General features: G+C 44.4%; 1 protein-coding gene across 1 annotated transcript in view; it reads right to left on the bottom strand.

Annotated features, from left to right (window-relative positions):
- The window catches only part of LOC145343990 (lysine-specific demethylase 7B-like), a 115296-nt gene that overhangs the window by 67608 nt on the left and 25793 nt on the right, over positions 1-21895 (bottom strand). The window contains exons 6-13 of the mRNA XM_080190598.1: positions 19897-20083; positions 18681-18843; positions 18196-18283; positions 10431-10537; positions 7564-7655; positions 5891-5980; positions 407-631; positions 194-321 (exon numbers count right to left, since the gene is read on the bottom strand). Coding sequence (XP_080046724.1) covers positions 194-321; positions 407-631; positions 5891-5980; positions 7564-7655; positions 10431-10537; positions 18196-18283; positions 18681-18843; positions 19897-20083 — 1080 coding nt within the window. The remainder of the gene's footprint in view (positions 1-193; positions 322-406; positions 632-5890; positions 5981-7563; positions 7656-10430; positions 10538-18195; positions 18284-18680; positions 18844-19896; positions 20084-21895) is intronic.

The raw sequence follows: 21895 nt of genomic DNA, 5'->3' as shown, positions 1-21895 counted from the left end.
AATTTAGTTATGAACTGGTCTTGCATGAAATTGACAAAGGCAATGAGTCAAATCGCCTTCTTCTACACTTTAAACTTCCATAGCTCTGTCTTTCTTAGCTAGGAATAGTTAAGGACAATGGAAGAGAGAGAAGATGAAGGAATATAATTATTTCCAATGCAAGTTATTGAAAACTCCACATCATGCAACGTACCTAATAATCCTTCCTTTCGACAGCACTAGTTGCAAGTTATTGTCACTGGGGCCTTTCTCAGTCACTGACAAAGATGATGGTGAGGTTTTATTGATCTTCACTCTCAATGTAGAGCTAGACATATTGCCCTGTTAATGAAGCACATAAGAACGTGAGTAGAAGAGTTCTTTGGCACTTCATCTTTAACCCAATGCAGAGTTGTAGACCACCTACCTCACCCCACTGAGCCATCTCCATCTTCTTCAAAACTGCTCTGGTATGGAGCTCTAGAATGTCCAGGTCTGACTGTAACCTGTTTGATGGATCTCTCAGTCTCCTGCATTTCCTCTTACCCGGGCTTACACTGAATGAACAGCTCTTGTCCTGAGTGATTCGTGTGGCTGGCACCGTGGCCATGATTCCCTGAGATTTTACGATTTTGTTTCCTATGTTCATCTCCTGTAAACACACACACCTGCTTTACAAAAGAGTGCATCAAAGCACAGAATCATCCAATATATTCTCAACACTAACTGTAGCTTCATAGCCTTCTGTTAACCATCTCTCATGATGAGTGTCAGAATTCTGATCACTGCAGACCGAAGGGCAACATGGCAGCACGGCAGCACAGTGGTTAGCACTGCTGCCTCACAGCATCAGAGACCTGGGTTCAATTCTGGCCTTGAGTCGCTGTCTGTGTGCAGTTTGTATGTTCTCCCAGGTCTGCATGGCTTTCCTCCAGGAGCTCCAGTTTCCTCCCACAGTCCGTAGATGTGCAGGTTAGGTTAATTGGCCGTGCAGAATTGTCCCTTAGCATCAGGGGAACTAGCAGGGTGAATACATGAGGTTATGGGTATAGGACCTGGGTGAGACTGATGTTGGTGCAGGCCCAATCGGCCAAATGGCCTCCTTCTGCATTTCATAGATTCTATGATTGGGGGAGTTGGTATTAGTACTTTTGCAGGTGACACAAGATTGGCTGGTGCCTAACAGTGAAGATGAAGGTCTTGGGCTATAAGAAGATATAGACAGGATAGTAGCATGAGCAGAGAATGAAATTTAAGACTGAAAAATGTGAGGTAATACACTTTGGAAGGACTGATTTTACAGCAAATTATTCAGCGAACAGCAAGACATTAGGAAGTTTTGTGGAACAGACATACATAGAAACATAGAACATTACAGCACAGTACAGGCCCTTTGGCCTTCAATGTTGTGCCGAGCTACGTCCAATCCCAAGATCGGGCTATCCCCTCCCTTGGGGACTTTGTCCACAGACAGGAGGACATGTTAATAGGGTGATGAAAAAGGCATATGGGACTTGTCTTTATCAATTGAAGTATAGATTATAAAAGCAGGGAGGTCATGTTAGAGTTATATAGAACTTTAGTGAGGCTATAGCTGGAGTACTGAGTACAGTTCTGGTCGCTACACAGAGGCATCAACACAAACAACACATTAAAACTGTCGACCACAATGTGCTAAATTTGATTGTAGGCTCTATGTCCTCAACACATAAAATGGGGGTGATTTAGCCCCAGCCCACAGAAACACTCAGCTAATACTTGCTATTGTTTCAAGCTGTGGACCAACATAAAATGTTCTCAGACTGAAACCTAACTCAAGTAATGCAGTTAACACAGTCCGGCTGAAGAATCAAAATTGGTGACAATAACAGTTTTATTTGTTTTTAGTCCAGTCACAACTTCAAAGTGGAACTGTAACGTCACTATAATTCAACACCAGCATTCATTAAGAGATGGCATTTGTCTACCTTCAGTCCCGATAGTCTATCGAGCACTACCACTAGAGAGGTAGTGCTTGTTAGACTATCGGGACTGAAGGTAGACAAGTCCCCAGGGCCAGATAGAACGCATCGCAGGGTTCTGAAAGAAATGGCTGAGGTGATAACAGATGCCTTAGTAATTATTTATCAAAATTCACTGGACTCTGGGAAGTGCTGGAAGATTGGAAAATGGCTAATGTTACGCTGCTTTTTAAAAAAGGTAGCAGACAAAAGGCAGGGAATTATAAGCCGGTTGTAGTTGCGGTTGCAAGGTGACAGGGACTGGGAGCTGATGTCCAGGGGTATCAAGTGTTTAGGAAGGATAGACGGGAGGAAAAAGGGATGGGGGTAGCTCTGTTAATTAAGGATAATATCAGGGCGGTAGTAAGGGAAGATATAGGCTCCAAAGAGCAAAATGTGGAATCATTGTGGGTGGAGATAAGGAATAGTAAGGGGAGGAAGACGCTGGTGCGTGTGGTCTATAGGCCCCCAAATAATAACTCAGAGGTGGGGCGGGCTATAAACAAGCAAATAAATGATGCGTGCAGAAACGGAATGACAATAATTATGGAGGATTTTAATCTGCATATTGATTGGATGACCCAAGTCGGACGCAGTGGGCTTGAGGAAGAGTTCTTGGAATGCTGTCGGGATAGTTTCCTTCAACAGTATGTGACGGAACCTAGAAGGGAGCGAGCTATCTCAGATCTGGTGTTGTGTAACGAGGCAGGTAGAATTAGGGATCTTCTTGGGACGAGTGATCATAGTATAGTTGAATTTTTGATGCAGATGGAGGATGAGAAAGTAGGATCCCGAACCTGTGTCCTCTGAACAGAGGGGAGTACGATAGGATGACAACGGAATTGGCGAATGTAGACTGGGGGTGCAGAGTGGTTGGTAGGGCGGCTGAGCAACAGTGGAGGATTTTTAAGGAGATCCTTTTCAGTACTCAGCAGAAATATATTCTGATGGTAAAGAAGGAATGTAGGAGAAGGGATAACCAGCCGTGGTTATCTAAGGAAATAAAGAAGAGTATTAAATTAATAGCTGATGCATTCAGAGTCGCTAAAAGTAGTGGGCGATTAGAAGACTGGGAAAAATTTAAAAATCAACAAAGAATGACTAAGAAGGTGATAAAGAAAGGAAAGATAGACTATGAAGCTAAACTAGCACTAAATATAAAGAAGGACAGTAAAAGCTTTTACAAATATATAAAGAGGAGGAGGCTGGCTAGAGTGAATGTTGGACCCTTAGAGGATGAGAGGGGGGATTTAGCAGTGGGAGGAGATGGCAAAATGGCTGAGGCTTTAAATAAGATTTTTTGGCTCGGTCTTCACGGAGGAGGACACGAATAGTTTGCCGGATCTTAAAGATAGAAGGATGGTAGGAGTCGAGGGCCTGAATGCGATCACTGTCACTAGACAGGTAGTGCTTGATAGACTAATGGGACTGAAGTTGGACAAGTCCCCAGGACTGGATAGAATGCATCCCAGAGGTGATAGTGGATGCCTTAGTAATTATTTACCAAAATTCACTGGATTCCAGGGAAGTGCTGGAAGATTGAAAACGGCTAATGTTACACTGCTGTTTAAAAAAGGTAGCAGACAAAAGGCAGGGAATTATAGGCCTGTTAGTTTAACGTCTGTAGTTGGAAAAATGCTTGAGTCTGTCATCAAAAAAGAAATAGTGAGGTACCTAGAAAAGAATGGTTTGATAGAGCAGACACAGCACAGATTCGTTAATGGGAAGTCGTGTTTGACGAATTTATTGGATTTCTATGAGGATGTGACTAGTGCGGTAGACAGAGGGGAACCGGTGAATGCAGTGTTTTTAGATTTCCAAAACGCGTTTGATAAGGTGCCTCATAAAAGGTTGCTACAGAAGGTTAGGGCGCACGGAGTTGGGGGTAAGGTGTTAGCATGGATAGAGGATTGGTTGTCTAATAGGAAGCAGAGAGTTGGAATCAATGGGTGCTATTCTGATTGGCAGTTGGTGACTAGTGGAGTGCCGCAGGGATCGGTGCTGGGGCCTCAGCTATTTACCATTTATATAGACTATGTGGAGGAGGGGGCTGACTGTAGGGTGACGAAATTTGCTGATGACACGAAGATGAGTGGAAAAGCAAATTGCGTGGAGGGTGTGGAAAGTCTGCAGAGGGATCTGGATAGGCTAAGCGAGTGGGCGAGGACCTGGCAGATGGGAGTATAATGTTCGCAAGTGTGAGGTTATCCACTTTGGCAGGAATAATAGTAGGAGGGATTATTATTTAAAAGGCAAAAAGCTGCAGCATGCTACGGTGCAGAAGAACCTGGGAATCCTTGTGCACGAGTCACAAAAACCCAGTCCGCAGGTGATCAAGAAGGTTAAAGGAATGTTGGCCTTTATGGAGAGGGGGATAGAATATAAAAGTAGGGAGGTCTTGCTGCAACTGTACAGGGCACTGGTGAGGCCGCAGCTGCAGTAGTGTGTGCAGTTTTGGTTGCTGCACTTAAGGAAGGATGTTTTGGCCTTGGAGGGAGTGCAGAGGAGGTTTACTAGGCTGATACCAAAGATGAGGGGGTTAGCCTATGAGGAGAGACTAAATAGATTGCGTCTGTACTTGTTGGAGTTTAGGAGGATGAGGGGGAATCTTACAGAGGCGTATAAGATAATGAAAGGGATGGATAGGGTAGAGGTAGAGAGATTCTTCCCACTTAGAAAGGATAGCAGAACTAGGGGGCACAGCCTCAAGATGGGGCGGGGAGCGGTAAGCAGTTTAGATCAGAGTTGAGGAGGAACTTCTTCACTCAAAGGGTGGTGAGTCTCTGGAATTCTCTGCCCATTGAAGTGGTGGAGGCTACCTCGCTGAATATGTTTAAGTCAAGAGTAGATAGGTTTCTGATAGACAAGGGAATTAAGGGTTATGGGGAGAAAGCGGGAAAGTGGAACTGATCCACTTTAGATCAGCCATGATCTTGTTGAATGGCGGGGGAGGCTCGAAGGGCTAGACAGCCTACTCCTGCTCCTATTTCTTATGTTCTTATGGCATTACATATAACTTTAGCTCTGAAAAAGTCATATAGACTCAAAACAAAAATTCTGTCTATACAGATTCTGCCAGGCATGCTGAATCTTTCCAACATTTTCTGTTGATTCAGATTTCCAACATCCACAGGAACTTTCTTTTACTTCAACAATATTCAACAGTTTTTCCACACGTTGAACTACATTTATGATCGCACAGAGATCGAAATGAACTGCTGACCCTTCTCCACCCACTTGGATCACAACAACTTCACTGCAGTGTTAATGGAAGCCTACTTGTGACACTAATAAATAAACTTTAAATATCATGTTTGCAAGACCACAAAGAAGATTTTCATGGGAATGTGCCTACAAACTACGGGCAGTGCACAGTAACTAAATTTTAAACAGAAGATTAGTCCAGTACCTTCATACAGAGGTGTGTTAAATGGAACAAGACAACTAAGCCCAATCCTGTTTTCAGTCAAAACACATATGTGCATGCTTTTCTCATATATGCTCAAATACACACACATGGTCCAGCTGCAGAAAATATAAAACCAGATGGCTTTCGCTCTCTTGAAAAAAAAACTGAGACAAATGGCCACGAGGACTGCTACATGACTGGAGGTCAACTAACAACTGTGAATCCGGAAAGTCCTGTCTCAGCTACATAATGACTTCAGCAACAGCATTCCTTTTTTTTGGAAAATCACTCAAGATGACTTTCAATGGTTTACAGATCTGGCCTTGTAACTTAACGCTGGCTGAAGCTTAAAAGGAAAACATTTTAGCAGTGTCAAATAAGGCCATTGTTCAGAGGACCATTCCTTCTGTTTGTGTCCTTTGTGCCCAGTCAAACAAACCAGGCTCACACCATCAATGGCGATCGCCATCAATGCTCGAAGAGGTCAAAAGGAAGCAGTTACCTCCACAAAGCGAATTTCTTTGCTGAGTTCTTTGATAAGTTGCCCTGGTCTTATATGATCAGGAATTTCATATGTGCGCTCAATCAAGCCCTGGAGCCAAGACATGGATTAAAAGAGGTTGTTAATGCAACACTGACAAAAACATCAAAAGCAATATGTTCACAATAACGAAAACCCAGATGGTCTTAGGTTTGATTTCTGCTTTGCCAAGCTGACCGATATCCACCAAGGGAGCTGTATCACCAATAGTTATTATTATTCTTTTCTGCAATGTGGGCATCACTGGCAAGGCCTAATTTCCCTTTAGCAGGTGGCAGGGAGTCACTCTGAAATACGGCAGCCCATATGGTATAGATATAACCACAGTGCTGTTAGGGTGGGAGTCCAAGGGTTTTGATCTAGCAAGTGAAGCAGCAATAATACATTTCCAAGTTAGGTGATGCATGACTTGGAGGGGAACCTGTCATTGTAACTCAGCACATTGCTCTCATGCCAACATGTCTGCCCATGGCTGCGGCAATGCTCCAGTGAAGCTCGGCGAAGTTGGAGGAGCAGCATCTCATCTTTCGATTGGCTTAATGCAGTCCTCGGATTCAGCGTAGAGTTCAGCAACATTAGATCATGACCATTTTCTTCCATCTTAAAGCCCCCTTCTTTTAAGTATTCCATACATGTATTGCCTTAATGTAAGCTACTCCCACACTAGGCCATCTACCTTTAGTTCTTAAATGTTGTGACTACTTGTTGCAGTTTCTACATTCTCCCTCTCTTCAATTCTGACAAAGAGTCAAAGGACCCGAAATATCAACTGTGTTTCTCTCCTGATAGATGCTAGCAGACCTGCTGAGTTTTCCAGCATCGTCTATTTTTGTTACATGTGATGGTGTTCCCATGCATCATCTTGGTGTTCTAATTGACAGAAACTGCAGATTGGGAGGAGCCTTGGTGAGTTGCTGTAGTCCATTTTGTAGATAGAATATAACAGCGCAGAACAGGCCCTTCGGCCCACGATGTTGCGCCGACCAATTAAAAAAGCAATGACCGTCTAACCTAAACCAATCCCTTTCCATCCATAAACCTATCCACGGATCTCTTAACGCCCCCAAACTAGGCGCATCTACAACTGCAGCAAGCAGGGCATTCCAATCGCTCACCACCCTCTGGGTAAAGAACCTACCTCTGACATCCGTCCTATAACTACCACCCCTTAATTTAAAGCTATAACACATGGTTATAACACATGATGGAACACATGGTTGCCACTGTACACTGATGGCGGGGAGGAGTGAATGTTGAATATGGGGAATGGGATGCGAACTAAGCAGGCTGCTTTGTCCTGGATGGTATCAGTTATGCAAAAGGCTACAACCAGTGAGAGCAATTGCCCTCTAAAATTTCGCTTGCTTAGAAAATAACATCTGTTGGAGTTGTACCAAGTTACTAGAAGTCACTTATTCCCTTACTTGTACAAAAGGGTGTCAACATTTACTTTTCAATCAGTTGGCACCACCCTCACTTTTCAAAGATTGGAAGATAGCCCAGTAATTCTCCAATTCTGACAGTTCAATCTCCATTTGCAGCAGTTTTGTTTTTATTTCAGAATCCCAGTATATATAGGATTTTGTTTTTTAATATACATCTGTTTTACAGTATTTTTAATAAAGATCTGTTACCTCTTTCTGAATCCAGTATTTAAGTGCAGGGATTAGTGCCTTAACACCTTCCACGAGGTATTCCTGGGGCTGACAGCGGTCCTCCCTCATTTCTAAATACAGAATCATAACATTCAAAATTAATTTCTGGTAAAATATAAATACCAACTATGTTGTCTACCTAGTGCCAGTTGAGGGACATAGTGAACCAGCTTGAAAAAAATAATAGAATGGGAGGGTGTTGTTGTTATCAGCAAGAGTGGACAAAAGACGCTGTTTGGGGAATATCAGGAATTGAAGAACAGGACCTCAAAAGGTAACAATCTCTGGATTTATTATCTGACCCACATGCAAATTGGCAGAGTTAAGAAAATTATGGAACTAAACAGGTGGCTAAAGAAATGATGCAAGAAAAAGGGGTCCCATTTCGTGGACAGGGGGGAACTATACCATTGGAATGGGCTCCACCTGAACAAATCTGGGATCATAGTCCTAGTGGAAAGGCTAAATAGGGTGGGCACAAGGGCTAAACTACCTAATGTGGAGGGGGAGGTGCCTTAGGGTAAGTGTCAAGAACAAGTAACAGGATATAGAGTAAAGAAACAAAGAACAACACAGCACAGGAACCGGCCCTTCAGCCCTCCAAGCCTATGCTGCTCATGAGCCCAACTCGACCATTTGTTTGTATCCCTCTATCACCAAACAGGTACGAGTCATTTTGGGGCTGGTTGCGGTGTGACCGAAGATGACTGATCAGACCAATTCGGGCATGGAATGCCCTGGCACATATTGGACAGACTTAACAATGAGGGTGCGAGCACACAGTCTTTTTTGACACCACTGGTGATTGGGAATGCCTCAGGAGGATTCTCCGCCATCCAGTACTCTGGCCATTATGCAACTGACGTACCAGCTGGATGAATTTGGGAGGGCTGCTGAACTTTGATATGATCCTCCACAGACCTTGTTGGCTTACAGTGTCAAATTTGCGAGGTCAATAAAGGTTGTGTAGAGCTCGTGATTCTGCTCTTGACACTTCTCCTGAAGTTGGCGCACAGCAAAAGTCACGTCAACTGTCCCGCGACCTTTGCGGAAGCCACACTGTGGGACTGAAAACAGGCCCAGCTCCAGATGAGTGACCAGATGACTTAGAAGGACACTTGCGGGGGTTTTTCCTTTGATGGAGAGCAGCAAGATTCCTCGGTGGTTGTCACATACTTGCCAATTGCTCTTCCTCTTGCAGAGGTGCACAATGGAAGCATCTTTAAGTTCCTGAGGAATGGATCCTTGCTTCCAAAAGGACTGAAACAACTTGGTGAACTTCTCGATACGTATAGGATATACAAACACATGGAGTGTATGGAATAAATTAAATGAGCTGCATTAAATTGGAGGTTTTGAGATGGTAGCCATTGCTGAGACGTAGCAGCAGGATGGTTGAGACTGGGAACTAAATATATCAGATAAGGCTTATAGGACAGATAGGAAAAGTGGCAGACGGTGTGGAGTAGACTTACTGAGTAGAAACATAATCTAGTTGAGGCAGGATTATTATGAAGGGGAAGCATCCAATGGAGACCTTATGGGTGAAACTGAGGAACAATAAAATTGCAATAGGTGTAGACCCCCTGGTAACAGCTCTGAAGCGCTAAATTGTACAAATGCGGAAATTAGGTAAACGTGTAGCAAAGGCAGAGTGGTATTACTGGAGAATTTTAACTTTAACATAAATTGGGAGAGGTGGCAAGCAGCTGTCAGAAAGTTTCAATAAAAAAGATGGAGAACTGACACACTGTCCAACCAATCATTCCACCATAATGGGTGGCACGGTGCTGCCTCATAGCACCAGGGATCTGGGTTCAATTCCCAGCTTGCGTCATTGTGCAAGCTCCATACAAACATTCTCCAGGTGTCGGCGTGGGGTTTCCTCCGACAGTCCAAAGATGTGTGGGTTTGGTTGATTGGCCATGGTAAAATCGCTCCTTAGCATCAGGAGGATTAGCTAGGGTAAATGCATGGGGTTATGGGGATAGGGCCTGGGTGGGATTGTGGTCGGTGCAGACTCGATGAGCCGGATGGCCTCCTTTTGCACAGGATTCTATGATTCTAAAGCATTCTCTATTAACACAAACATACCGTGCAATATGATCTGGTTTTTGTTTAACCTTTACCCCAATAAAAGAAGATTCTCTATTGTTTTCACAAAACTAAAGTCTCTATCCTCAGTATTATTCTTATGAATCTCTCCCATAGCCTCTCTGTGGCAAGATCCTCATACCTGTGACCTAACCAATGACTTGTTTTGATTTAGCAATCCCTCTATCCTGCTAAGTAACGTCCTTATTTATTGAATTTAGGTTCCAATAAATAGCAAGTTGTTCCCAAACACGAAGATCTCAGAGCCAATCTCCCTGTATCTTTATCCTCCTGGAACAGAGTCAGAGGTTTACAGCATGAAAAAAGGCCCTTCAGCCCAACTTATCCATGCTGCCCCTTTTTTTTGAAAGCCCTAAGCTAATCCCAATTGCCCGCATATCCGTCTATACCCATCGTACCCACGTAACAATCTAAATGCTTTTTAAAAGATAAAACTGTACCCACCTCTACTACTACCTCTGCCTCATCCATCAAGCTCTGCCGTGTTTTGGGGAAAAAGGGGGAACTTTAGAGGTCTGCAAGGTGCTTGTTTTATCAACTTGCAGCAGAGATATTATCAATTGCCAACATTGTCTAAAATTCACTGCAATTATTTGGAAATTATATGAAGACTCCCACTGCTGTGGCACAATAAAGCTCAGTTTCACCAGTAAAACAGTGCGTTAAAATGTGATGCATCACAGAAAAAACTATCATATTTTGCTCCTTGATACTCATTAGTTTCCCATTACCTTTTAGCGTTTCCCGAAGACTGTTTGCCACATACCAACAAATTGCCTCAAAATATGGAAACTTGAAAAGTTCTGGAGTCTTGAGTCGCTTCTCCATCTCATATATCCTGGGAATGAAAATAACAAAGAGAAGTAAAATTCCTATTTGAAACAATCTTTTCAGCTTCCTTGTGGGTCAGAAAAAGACTGATAAATTTCCCTTAGACAAAAATACAGTACAAATACAGCAATCACTCAAAGCTGTGATGGTGTCCAGCCATCTCAGGAGATGACGGACAGCATCCAAAGGTATACGTCACTTCTATACTGAACATCACATACCTGGATCAACCCAACCCATGATTCTGAAATCAGAACTAGGATTGCCAAGGCCACAGCAACGTGGACAGCAAACTACCTAAAAACACACAGCTGCATGTATACCTGGCTTGTCTTCCCAGCACCCTCTCTTACAATAGCGGAGCATGGACAACTTATGCAAACCAAGAGAAATGACTGAGCAGTTTCTACCACCACTGCCTTGGATAAGTAAATGGGGCTGATGCAGGGGAGCTAATTAGGCTAATAAAACAGAAAACGATGGGTTTAAGAACACTAACACAATACTGACTGTGAATGATTTTAGGCTACGGAGAGAGCTGACAAGGGCTGTTGCTATAGAAGACAGCTCCATATGATTAATGAATATTTCTCATTTAAAGTATGTGTTTTGAATTAATAACATGAATGCAGTTTGTTTTAAGTGACAGTTTGTGAAAGCTTCGCCACTGGCAAAATACAGCAGGATGAGGTAGGGGATAGCCTACATTCCAGAGGACAACAGTTCTATTAAATGCAGACTATGTTATCAGTAGTTGTTGGGAACAAGATGGCTACCAATGCCAATTTGATGAATAGAGGTATACAGCTCCAAGCTGATAACGCAGGTAGTGGACAGACATAAGGGAATTCTCAGGGTGTCACATGGGTTCAATTCGATGGGAATCATTCTCACATTTTACAGTCTGGCATTCTATGTTGCTGGGCAACACTGGGAGGTAACATCCATAATTAACAAATGAAAAGCTAACTTTTTACTAGTTTTTTTTTCTTTTAATTTAATACCGGAAGCAGTTGCTAAGGCACTCGGGTAGAGTTTTTTTTTAACCTTTAAAAGTTCACTCACCTCGGGGATTCGACCTCATTGTTCCGTGGGAGCACTGAAGAGAGGCAGCGATTTGCAAGTGGAGAGCTTGTGGGTGAGTACAGCGATTTCTTAAAGCTAACTTTTTACTAGTTTTTTTTCTTTAAGTTTAATACCGGAAGCAGTTGCTAGGGCACTCGGGTAGAGTTTTTTTACCTTACTATAAATTAGACCGGTGAGGAATCCCGATACTCTACATAGGTAGAGTATCCCAGCCCTCCCCCCTCCTCTAACCTAAAAAAGAGAGAGAGGGGCTCTGACTGAGAACAGGTAAGTTTGTTTTTGTTTTTGAGTGTGCTGTAAGGGCTTTGGCTCACAGGGCCAAAGAGATAAGGGTGAAGCAAGGTAAGTTATAAGTTTTTTGTTTACTTTTTCCTCTGGGTTACTAAAAAGGGGCAAGTATGGGTGTGAGGCCAGTATGTTGATGCCAGTGCGACATGTGGGAGGTCTTGGAGGCTCCTGGTCTACCAGACATCCACACCTGTGCTCGGTGTGTAGAACATTACAGCGCAGAACAGGCCCTTCGGCCCACGATGGAGCTGCAGTCTCTACAGAACCAGGTTAAGGAGCTGCAAATGCAGCTCGAGGACCTTCGGCTCATTAGAGAGAGTGAGGAGATAATTGACAGGAGCTATCAGCAAGTAGTCACACCAGGGCAACGGGAAGAAGGCACATGGGTAACTATTAGGAAGGGGAAACCTCAGGTGATGGAGAGCACGCCGGTGGATGTCCCCCTTCAAAATAAGTACTCCTGCCTGAGTACTACTGGGCGGGACAGCTCATCTGAGGGAGGCAGCAGTGGCCAGGTCTCTGGAGCTGAGCCAGTATGTCAAAAAATTAAAAAAAGAGAGCAGAAAGGTAGTATTAATAGGGGACTCCACAGTGAGGGGGGCGGACAGGCGTTTTTGTGGACGTCGACGTGAGTCGCCGATGGTGGTTTGTCTCCCTGGAGCTGGGATCCGGGATGTCTCTGGGCGTGTCCCAGACATCCTGAAGGGGGAGGGTGAGGAACCAGAGGTTGTAGTGCATATAGGTACTACTGACGTAGGCAAGAAAAGGGAGGCAGTCATGAAAAGGGACTATAGGGAACTGGGTAGGCAGCTGAGGAAGAGAAAAGCGAAGGTAGTAATCTCAGGATTGCTGCCTGTACCACGGGAGAATGAGGGCAGGAATGGAATGAGGTGGAGGCTGAATGCATGGCTGAGGGACTGGAGCAGAGGGCAGGGATTTCGGTTCCTAGATCATTGGGACCTCTTTAGGGGCAGGTGTGACCTGTACAGTAAAGACAGGTGGCACTTAAATCCCAGGGGGACTAATATCTTGGTGGGAAGACTGGCTAAGGCTACTGGGGGGACTTTAAACTAGGAAGGATGGGGGGAGGGAATTGTGATGGGGAGACTGGGACCGAGGAGGTTAGCTCCCAGGTAGGGAAGGACTGCAGGCAGTATGAGAGGGAGGTTAGACAGGGGGTGGAGAAGGGAAATGTCCAGACTGAGGGGCTGAAGTGTATCTATTTTAACGCCAGGAGTGTAGTAAATAAGGTAGATGAGCTTAGGGCGTGGATTGCTGCTTGGGAATGTGATGTGGTGGCCATTACGGAGACTTGGATGTCTCAGGGACAGGACTGGGTACTTCAGGTGCCAGGATTCAGATGCTTCAGGAAGGACAGGGAGGGAGGCAAAAGAGGTGGTGGAGTGGCACTGTTGATCAGGGACAGTGTCATGGCTGCAGAGAAGGAGGATGCCGTGGAGGGACTATCTACAGAGTCTCTGTGGGTGGAAGTTAGGAACAGCAAAGGGTCGAAAACTTTGCTGGGTGTATTCTATAGGCCGCCCAATAGTGACAGGGAAATTGAGGTGCAGATAGGGAAACAGATTCTAGAGAGATGTAGTAATAACAGAGTTGTTGTGATGGGGGACTTCAATTTCTCAAACATCGATTGGAATATCCCAAGGGTAAGGGGTTTGGATGGGGAGGAGTTTGTTAGGTGTGTTCAGGAAGGTTTCTTGACACAGTACGTGGATAAGCCTACGAGAGGAGAGGCTGTACTTGACCTGGTACTGGCGAATGAACCAGGACAGGTGATGGATCTCTCGGTAGGAGAGCATCTTGGGAATGGTGATCATAATTCTATCTCCTTCACAATTGCATTGGAACGAGATAGGATCAGGGAGGCTAGGAAGGTGTTTGTCTGGAGTAAGGGGAAATACGAAGACGTCAGGAAGTTAATTGGACAAATAAACTGGAAGGAGGCATTCTTGGGGAAAAAGTACAGAAGGAAGGTGGCGGATATTCAAGGAATGTTTGTCTGGAGCTCTGCACGACAACGTTCCAAATGAGACAAGGAGGTTTTGGTAGGTCGCGGGAACCGTGGTGCACGAAGGCTGTGGTGAACCTAGTCAGGGGGAAAAGGAAAGTGTACAAGAGGTTCAGGGAGCTAGGAGACGTTAAGGATCTAGACGAGTATAAGGATTGTAGAAAGGAACTTAAAAGGGAAATTAGGAGAGCCAGAAGGGGTCATGAGAAGGCCTTGGCGGGTAAGATTAAGGAGAATCCCAAGGCCTTCTATAAATATGTGAAAAGTAAAAGGATGAGAAGAGAAGGGATAGGACCTATAAAAGGTGAAGGGGAAAGGTCTGTGTGGAACCAGAAGAAATGGCAGAGGTGCTTAATGAGTACTTTGCCTCAGTATTCACCGTGGAAACTGATCTGGGAGATTTTGCTACAGGTTTGCAGCAAATGGAAAAGATTGAGTATGTGGATATTAAGGAAGAGGATGTGTTAGAACTTTTGAATTCTATCAAGATAGATAAGTCGCCGGGACCAGATGGGATGTACCCCAGGTTACTGTGGGAGGTGAGGGAGGTGATTGCAGAGCCCCTGGCGATGATCTTTGCGTCGTCAATGGAGACAGGAGAGGTTCTGGAGGATTGCGGATGTGGTTTTCAAGAAAGGGAACAGAGATAGCCCGGGAAATTACCGACCGGTGAGTCTGACCTCAGTGGTTGGTAAGCTGATGGAGAGGCTTCTGAGGGACAAGATTTATGAGCATTTGGAGAGGTTTAGCATGATCAGAAATAGTCAGCATGGTTTTGTCAAGGGCAGGTCGTGCCTTACGAGCCTAGTTGAGTTCTTCGAAAATGTGACTGAACACATTGACGAAGGAAGAGCAGTGGACGTGGTGTACATGGACTTCAGCAAGGCGTTTGATAAGATCCCCCATGCAAGACTTCTTGAGAAGGTGAGAGGGCATGGGATCCAAGGGGCTTTGGCCTTGTGGATCCAGAACTAGCTTGCCTGCAGAAGGCAGAGAGTGGTTGTGGATGGGTCTTTTTCTGCATGGAGGTCAGTCACCAGTGGAGTGCCCCACGGATCGGTTCTAGGACCCTTGCTGTTTGTCATTTTCATAAATGACCTAGATGAGGAAGTGGAGGGATGGGTTAGTAAGTTCGCCAATGACACGAAGGTCAGTGATGTTGTGGATGGTCTGGAAGGATGTCAGAAGTTGCAGCAGGACATAAATAGGATGCAAGACTGGGCGGAGAAGTGGCAGATGGACTTCAACGCGGATAAATGTGTAGTGGTCCATTTTGGCAGGACCAATGGGATGAACAAGTACACTATCAAGGGCAGGAGTCTTAGCAGTGTTGAAGAGCAGAAGGATCTTGGGGTCCGGGTCCACAGGACTCTTAAATTGGCCTCATAGGTGGAGGATGTGGTCAAGAAGGCGTATGGTGTACTGGCCTTCATTAATCGAGGGATTGCGTTTAGGAGTCGGGAGGTAATGCTGCAACTTTATAAGTCCCTTGTCAGGCCCCACTTGGAGTACTGTGCGCAGTTCTGGTCACCTCACTATAGGAAGGACGTAGAAGCTATTGAAAGGGTACAGAGGAGATTTACGAGGATGTTGCCTGGAGGCATGCCTTATGAAGGTAGGTTGAGGGAGCTGGGACTCTTCTCCCTGGGGAGACAAAGGTTGAGAGGCGACCCGATAGAGGTTTATAAAATGTTGAGAGGAATAGATAGGGTGGATTCTCAGAGGCTATTTCCCCGGGTTGAAATGGTCGCTACGAGAGGACACAGATTTAAGGTGCAGGGAAGCAAGTACAGAGGTGATATTAGGGGTAAGTTTTTCACTCAGAGGGTGGCGAGTGAATGGAATCGGCTGCCGTCAGTGGTGGTGGAGGCGAACTCGCTGGGGTCTTTTAAAAGACTTCTGGATGAGTATATGGGATTTAATGGGATTGGGGGTTATAGATAGGTCTATGGATTGGTAGGTATTGATGTGATCGGCGCAACTTGTGGGCCGAAGGGCCTGTTTGTGCTGTAGTGTTCTATGTTCTATGAAATCCTATGAGGTCAAAGTGTATTGTTATTGGCTGGAGTTAATGACAGGATGATTACTGACTGATCTGTATTAGTGTTTATTGGATAATGCCCACTGGGAAGGTGAGCAATACGATTTGATAAATGCATAATTGCCTTCATAGGGGCATTATTCTTCACAGTGACATTGGGCTGCCTGCATTCTACATCTCGAGTGCTGGGCTATCATTCTTCCATTCGATCGTTTTGTTAAATAAAGAAATCTTAAATTTAGTACACTGCATTTCATGAATCTCTATTACCTTAAATTTAGTAATACATAGCCTCAAGAGGAAAACCCCCATCAACATGGGCATTGCCTGGCACGAGAATGTGTGTGGAATAGGACCAGTAGGTGGTCAAAGGCATCTTTTGCCCAGTCTAAATTATCCACAGACAGAAGAGTTTGGGGACTACTGATATAGTTATGAACTGTTGTCAGAATCTCAAGAATTGGCCACTCTTGCTGCCCTATCTCCCCAACCCAAACTCAACTTACAAAAAGCAAACCTGTGAATAACCAGTTAACCTTTGTGCATCCTCCTCTTTGGTGAGTGCCAATGTGTGGCTTCAAATCCATCATCCAGCAAATTCTCTTCCCACAGAGGCTCCAAACATGCTCAGCATTTTCTGATTTAATTTAACATTTGCATACACATGTACACTTGAGAACAGCTCCTTTTCTTTGGTGCACTCCAAATAACACTCTGTGGCAAAAGCTTATGCCATATACAATAGTCCCACCAAACATGTTAATGGCAACCATATATGAGACAGACAGGCAGTGCAGAATACCACCATTCGGCCCATCGCGTTTGCACTTACTATTACCCAGGTTTATCTCGCTAATCTAAGGGACAATTTAGCATAGCCTATCCTCTTAACCCTCACATCTTTGGACAGTGGGAGGAAACCTACGCAGATACGGGCATAACATCTTAGTTGATGATCTGAGTTTTGGAGCCCTTGACAGACCTGCCAAAGACTTCTCCTTTGTCCCTCCACAAAGACATGCCTTTGTGGAGGGACAAACATGGCCACTGGGAGACAATGCACCTGACTGCGAACTCACCAAAGTCACATGTGTGGCACAATGCTCTTGCTTTTGATATCCTACTATATTCCTTATATACCAACGACTGTCTGGCCAAATTCCCCTACAATTCGATTTTCAAGTTTGCTGACGACACTACCATAGTGGGTCGGATCTCAAACAATGACAAGGCAGAGTACAGGAATGAGACACAGAATCTGATGAACTGATGCGGCAACAATAATCTCTCCCTCAAATGTCAACAAAACGAAGGAGATTTCATCAACTTCCAGAAGCATAAAGGGAGAACGTGCCCCTGTCTACATCAATGGGAACAAAGTAGAAAGGGTCAAGAGCTTCAAGTTTTTAGGTATCCAGATCACTAACCTGTCCTGGTCCCCCCATGCCGACACCACAGTTAAGAAAGCCCACCAATGCCTCTACTTTCTCAGAAGACTAAGAATATTTGGCATGTTGGCTACGGCTCTCAACTTTTCCAGAGCACCATAGAAAGCATTCTTTCTGGTTGTATCACAGCTTGGTAAGGCTCCTGCTTTGCCCAAGACCTCAAGGAACTACAAAAGGTCATGAATGTAGCCCAATCCATCACGCAAACCAGCCTCCCATCCACTGACTCTGTCTACACTTCCCACTGCCTCGGCAAAGCAGCCAGCATAATTGAGGACCCCACGCACGCCAGACATTCCCCCTTCCACCTTCTTTCCTCAGGAAAAAGATACAAAAGTCTGAGGTCATGCACCAACTGACTCAGGAACAGCTTCTTCCCTGCTGCTAACAGATTTTTGAATGGACTTACCTTGCATTAAGTTGATCTTTCTCTATACCATAGCTATAACTGTAACACTACATTCTGCATTCTCTTGTTCCCTTTTCAATGAACTTTTTTGTCTGTGTAGCACACAAGAAGTAATACTTTTCATTTTATGTTAACATATTTAACAATAATAAATTAAATAAAAAACAACTTGGGCCACCTCGAGCCACACCATCTTGGTTTATTTCTCATTGCACCTTTGAACCAAGGTTTTTTCATTCCCATTTTGCAGCACAAACCCTACTCTGGCATTCACCAGCAAGCTGGGAATTAGTCCAGCTGATGTGGTATAGAGTGCAGGAGGGTAAAGCAGCTGGCACAGAAAAGGACATTAAGGACAATCACTAACCTGAGTTGTGTGCTAATGTTGAGATTGTGCAGGAAGTTCCCACCAAAAGCCATGCAATCCTTAGAGGTCAGAACAGCATGAATCCAGCCTAGGGAAGATGAACGCAAATTAAAATATAAAGCAAATCCAAATGAAATTAAGAAACAAACCCATTTTAGAATACAGCCTAAGGGCAAAGCTGGGGTGAAAGCCACAATAGCAGGATTGGGGGGGGGGGGGGGGGGGGGGAAAGGAGGGAGGGGGGTTGGGGAGGAAAGAGAGAGAGAGAGAAAGGAGGGGGTTGGGGAGAGAAAAAGAGAGCAAGGAGATGGAAAGGTCCAGCCTTCACACCTCCTATGGAACTGATACCCCAAATCCAATTGGACATGTTTTGCCCTGCTACCTTTTATTTCTTGTTTTGCTCTGGCAATATGAACTGTCCACTGCAATGTTGTTGCACTGGATCAGATGGAAAGCTCCCGTTGCCACGACTTTTTTTTATGTACCTGTAGGAATGAAGAGTGTTTGTCCCTGCTGCAGTACGCACTTATAGCATTTATCCACCTGGTCTCCAAAGAATGTTTCGCTCTGGTTGACAGAACCACTCCAACTTTCATACCGTGCAAGATTGGCACTGGTTGGCTTTATCAGGTAAAATAACTTTTCCCCCTGCAAGGAAGGAAACAATCAGGATTTTGGAGCTTTAATGGCAACTTCAGTCATTAGGGTCTGAGAGAATCACTCAAACTCGAATCCTCTCATTACTTACTCTTCTTGGAAAGTTGTGCATTTTCATCCGGAACATGGTGTCAATGCCCCAAATCTACATTCACCAAAGCTTTTAATATATTCCAGATTCTCAAAATCAATACATAGAGAAATTCTGAGTGTGTAGTTGAAATGGCTTTATTGGAGAAAGTTATTCAAGATAGATATGGGCAGTCTGAGGGAGGAGGTTTTGTGGGTCATGTTGTGAGCAAGAGTGAGAACTGCCTAGGCCCAGAAACCCATGCTAATCTAAAATAAAACAGAAAATGCTGGAAAAAAAATTTGTTAGATTTTGCCATATCTGACTCTCCTTCGGAGCAAATCTGCCGACTTTGCTGGAGTCTGGTGTTCAAGATGGCAAGAGGCTCCAGCTAAGTTTTGCATGGTCTAGCGCTGGGCCCAGGCAATTGCTGCCAATTGGGAAGCCAGCTCCAAACTTCTTCCATAGAAGTTACAATTTTTCTAACCAATATGGAATCTTCAGCTCTTGTGTATTTTAAGCCCCAGCAAGTTATGACAGTAGAACTTTTTAAAATTTTTCATTCAAGCAACAAGTATTATTGACAAGGCCTTCATCTGTCATACAAGTCATGCAAAATACACAGCGGCCTTGGTATCAAGGACAGTTATTGAATTAAAGGTATACTTGGATTAAAGGTACTCCCCCACCCCACTCCCCCAAAACTGCTGACACTCTTCTCTCCTACCTGCTCCCCCAAAATAGCAGACACTCTTCCCCAAACCCCCCAATCTCTCCACCACCCCCCCATTCCACCACCCCCCCCCTTCCCAAAGCTGCTGACTCTTCCACTCACCCCCGAGGATGTTGTCTCTATGTCTCCTTTCCACGCTCACCCTACACCTTTGAAGTGAAATATTAACACACTTGGGACAGAACTGGGGAGGTGGAGTACAGGATCTTTATCAGTCAAACTTATTACTGGAGCTTCTTACCCAAAGCACATGGTACCACACAGATGTTCCTCCAAAGTCAATATGGAAGTCAGTATAACTATCTTCCATTCCCATCAAACAGTATTTCTGAACGCAGGGTTTAGGAAAAAAAGAATCCTCTGGCCAGTAATTCTCTACCCATGAAAGCTTCCGAACAATATCAGGAATTTCCACCAGGTCTGACATCCTGTGTAGAAACCAAAATATAACCAGAGTTTGGTACAGGGTGCAGACAGCAAATTGATGAGCACAGTGTGATCAAAATCCATACAACCAGTAAGACTGCCTCACCTCATATGACAGCAATTTGACACTTGACAGGTTTTCCTTTCATACAATGTTTCCTATACAAATTATAGGCTGAAAATCAAGGTTGAAAGCACCCAAATAGGAGTAAACATTGCAGTAGCACAGGGCTGAGGCTTCTGCCTGACGGGTTTTCAGGCAGAGTATTCAAAAATCTGAACCCTGGCTGCATGCATCCCCTTGGGATTTCTGGAGGCAGGATGCAGGAGAGTAGCCTGCTGCTCCCAAAAGGACAGTTCCCAATTTAAATATTTTCACGAGGCTGGTATCTCAACTTAATCTGATTTGTGGCTTTTTGCGTGACCTCTGGAAATTCAGCAGCTGGGCCAGCAAACTCTCTGAAGTGGGGACATGGAGAAATTCTTCCTTACTTCACCCCCTCGCAAACACCAATTCAACCCATCCAAAGGCCACTGGGGTCAATGTTTGGACCCTGCTCCAAATGACCTTCAGGCAACTGGCCTGTCAGAACAAAAGACACTTTTGTTAAAAAGTGAGTTAAAAATTTACATCCTGCAAAGAAATCCAAACAGGATCTCATCCTTCCCACTTTATCCATCCCTCACAATCTGTTTGGGTTAAAGTCCAGGTGTTCCTCAGTGCAGGATGTGCAGACGGCAGGAGGGTCAATCGCAACAAATTCAATTTACATATCTGCAACAATAACGATAACAATGGAGCATACAGAAGCAATACAAAACAAGCATGATACTGCTCCACTTGAGGTAATGGGTCAGAAGACCAAAAGCTTAGTCAAAGGAGCGGCTTTAAGAAGTTTCTTAGAGGAGGAAAGTGATGATGAGTGACAGAAAAACGTGGCAGGTAAAATTGCAGAGTGTGCAGCCAAGGCAACTGAAAAGATATGGTGCAATGGGAGAGGGGTAATAAATGAGATATGTAAGAAATATTGAGCAAGTTGAACCTATAAATCATGGGAGTTTAGAAGAATGAAACTTGATCCTACTGAAACAGAAGATTCTGAGGCAGCTTAACAGGTAAATGCTGAAATGCTGAGAGGAGTTCTCTCCTGAGGGAAATCTAGATCTAGGGAACAAAGTTTCAAAACAAAGCGTCATCCATTTTAAGACAAAAGTGAGGAGGTATTTACTGTCAGAAAGTCAGTAGTCTTTGGAATTCTTTTCCCCCAGCAAGCAGTAGAGGTTGGGTCACATTCAAGGTCAGGTTGGACAGATCTTTGATCTATAAAGGGAACCAAGAGTTATAGGGGACAGATAGTATAGTGAAGTTAAGACAGGAAAGTGAAGGCCACAATCAGATCAGCCATGAACATACTTTGGTGCAAGCTCAAGGAGCCAAATGGCCTCATCTTGTTCCTATTTCTTGTTACATGCTTAAGACAGTCTCAGTAAGTCAGCAAACGCAGGAGAGACAGGGAAAAAGACTTGGTGCACATGAGCAACAGAGTTTCAGATGACCACGAATTTACAGAGGGTAGAAAGTGGGAGACCAGCCTAATGTGCATTGGAATAGTTAAGTCAATAGTTAAGACAATAAAGGGATGAATGAGCAGAGGCTGGAGCAAATATGATGTTATGGAGGTGAAAATGGGCAGTCATAATGGCACAAATTGTCAGAGTTCATCTCAAGGTCAAAAGTAGCACAAAGGTTGCAACAAACTGGAGCAGACTGTTGCTTGGGAGAGGGATGGAGTCAGTAACTAGGGAATGGAGTT

This window comes from Carcharhinus amblyrhynchos, chromosome 6, assembly GCF_965287045.1.
Source record: "Carcharhinus amblyrhynchos chromosome 6, sCarAmb.v2.hapA, whole genome shotgun sequence".
Lineage (NCBI taxonomy): Eukaryota > Metazoa > Chordata > Chondrichthyes > Carcharhiniformes > Carcharhinidae > Carcharhinus > Carcharhinus amblyrhynchos.
This window is presented reverse-complemented; position numbering and strand designations above follow the sequence as displayed.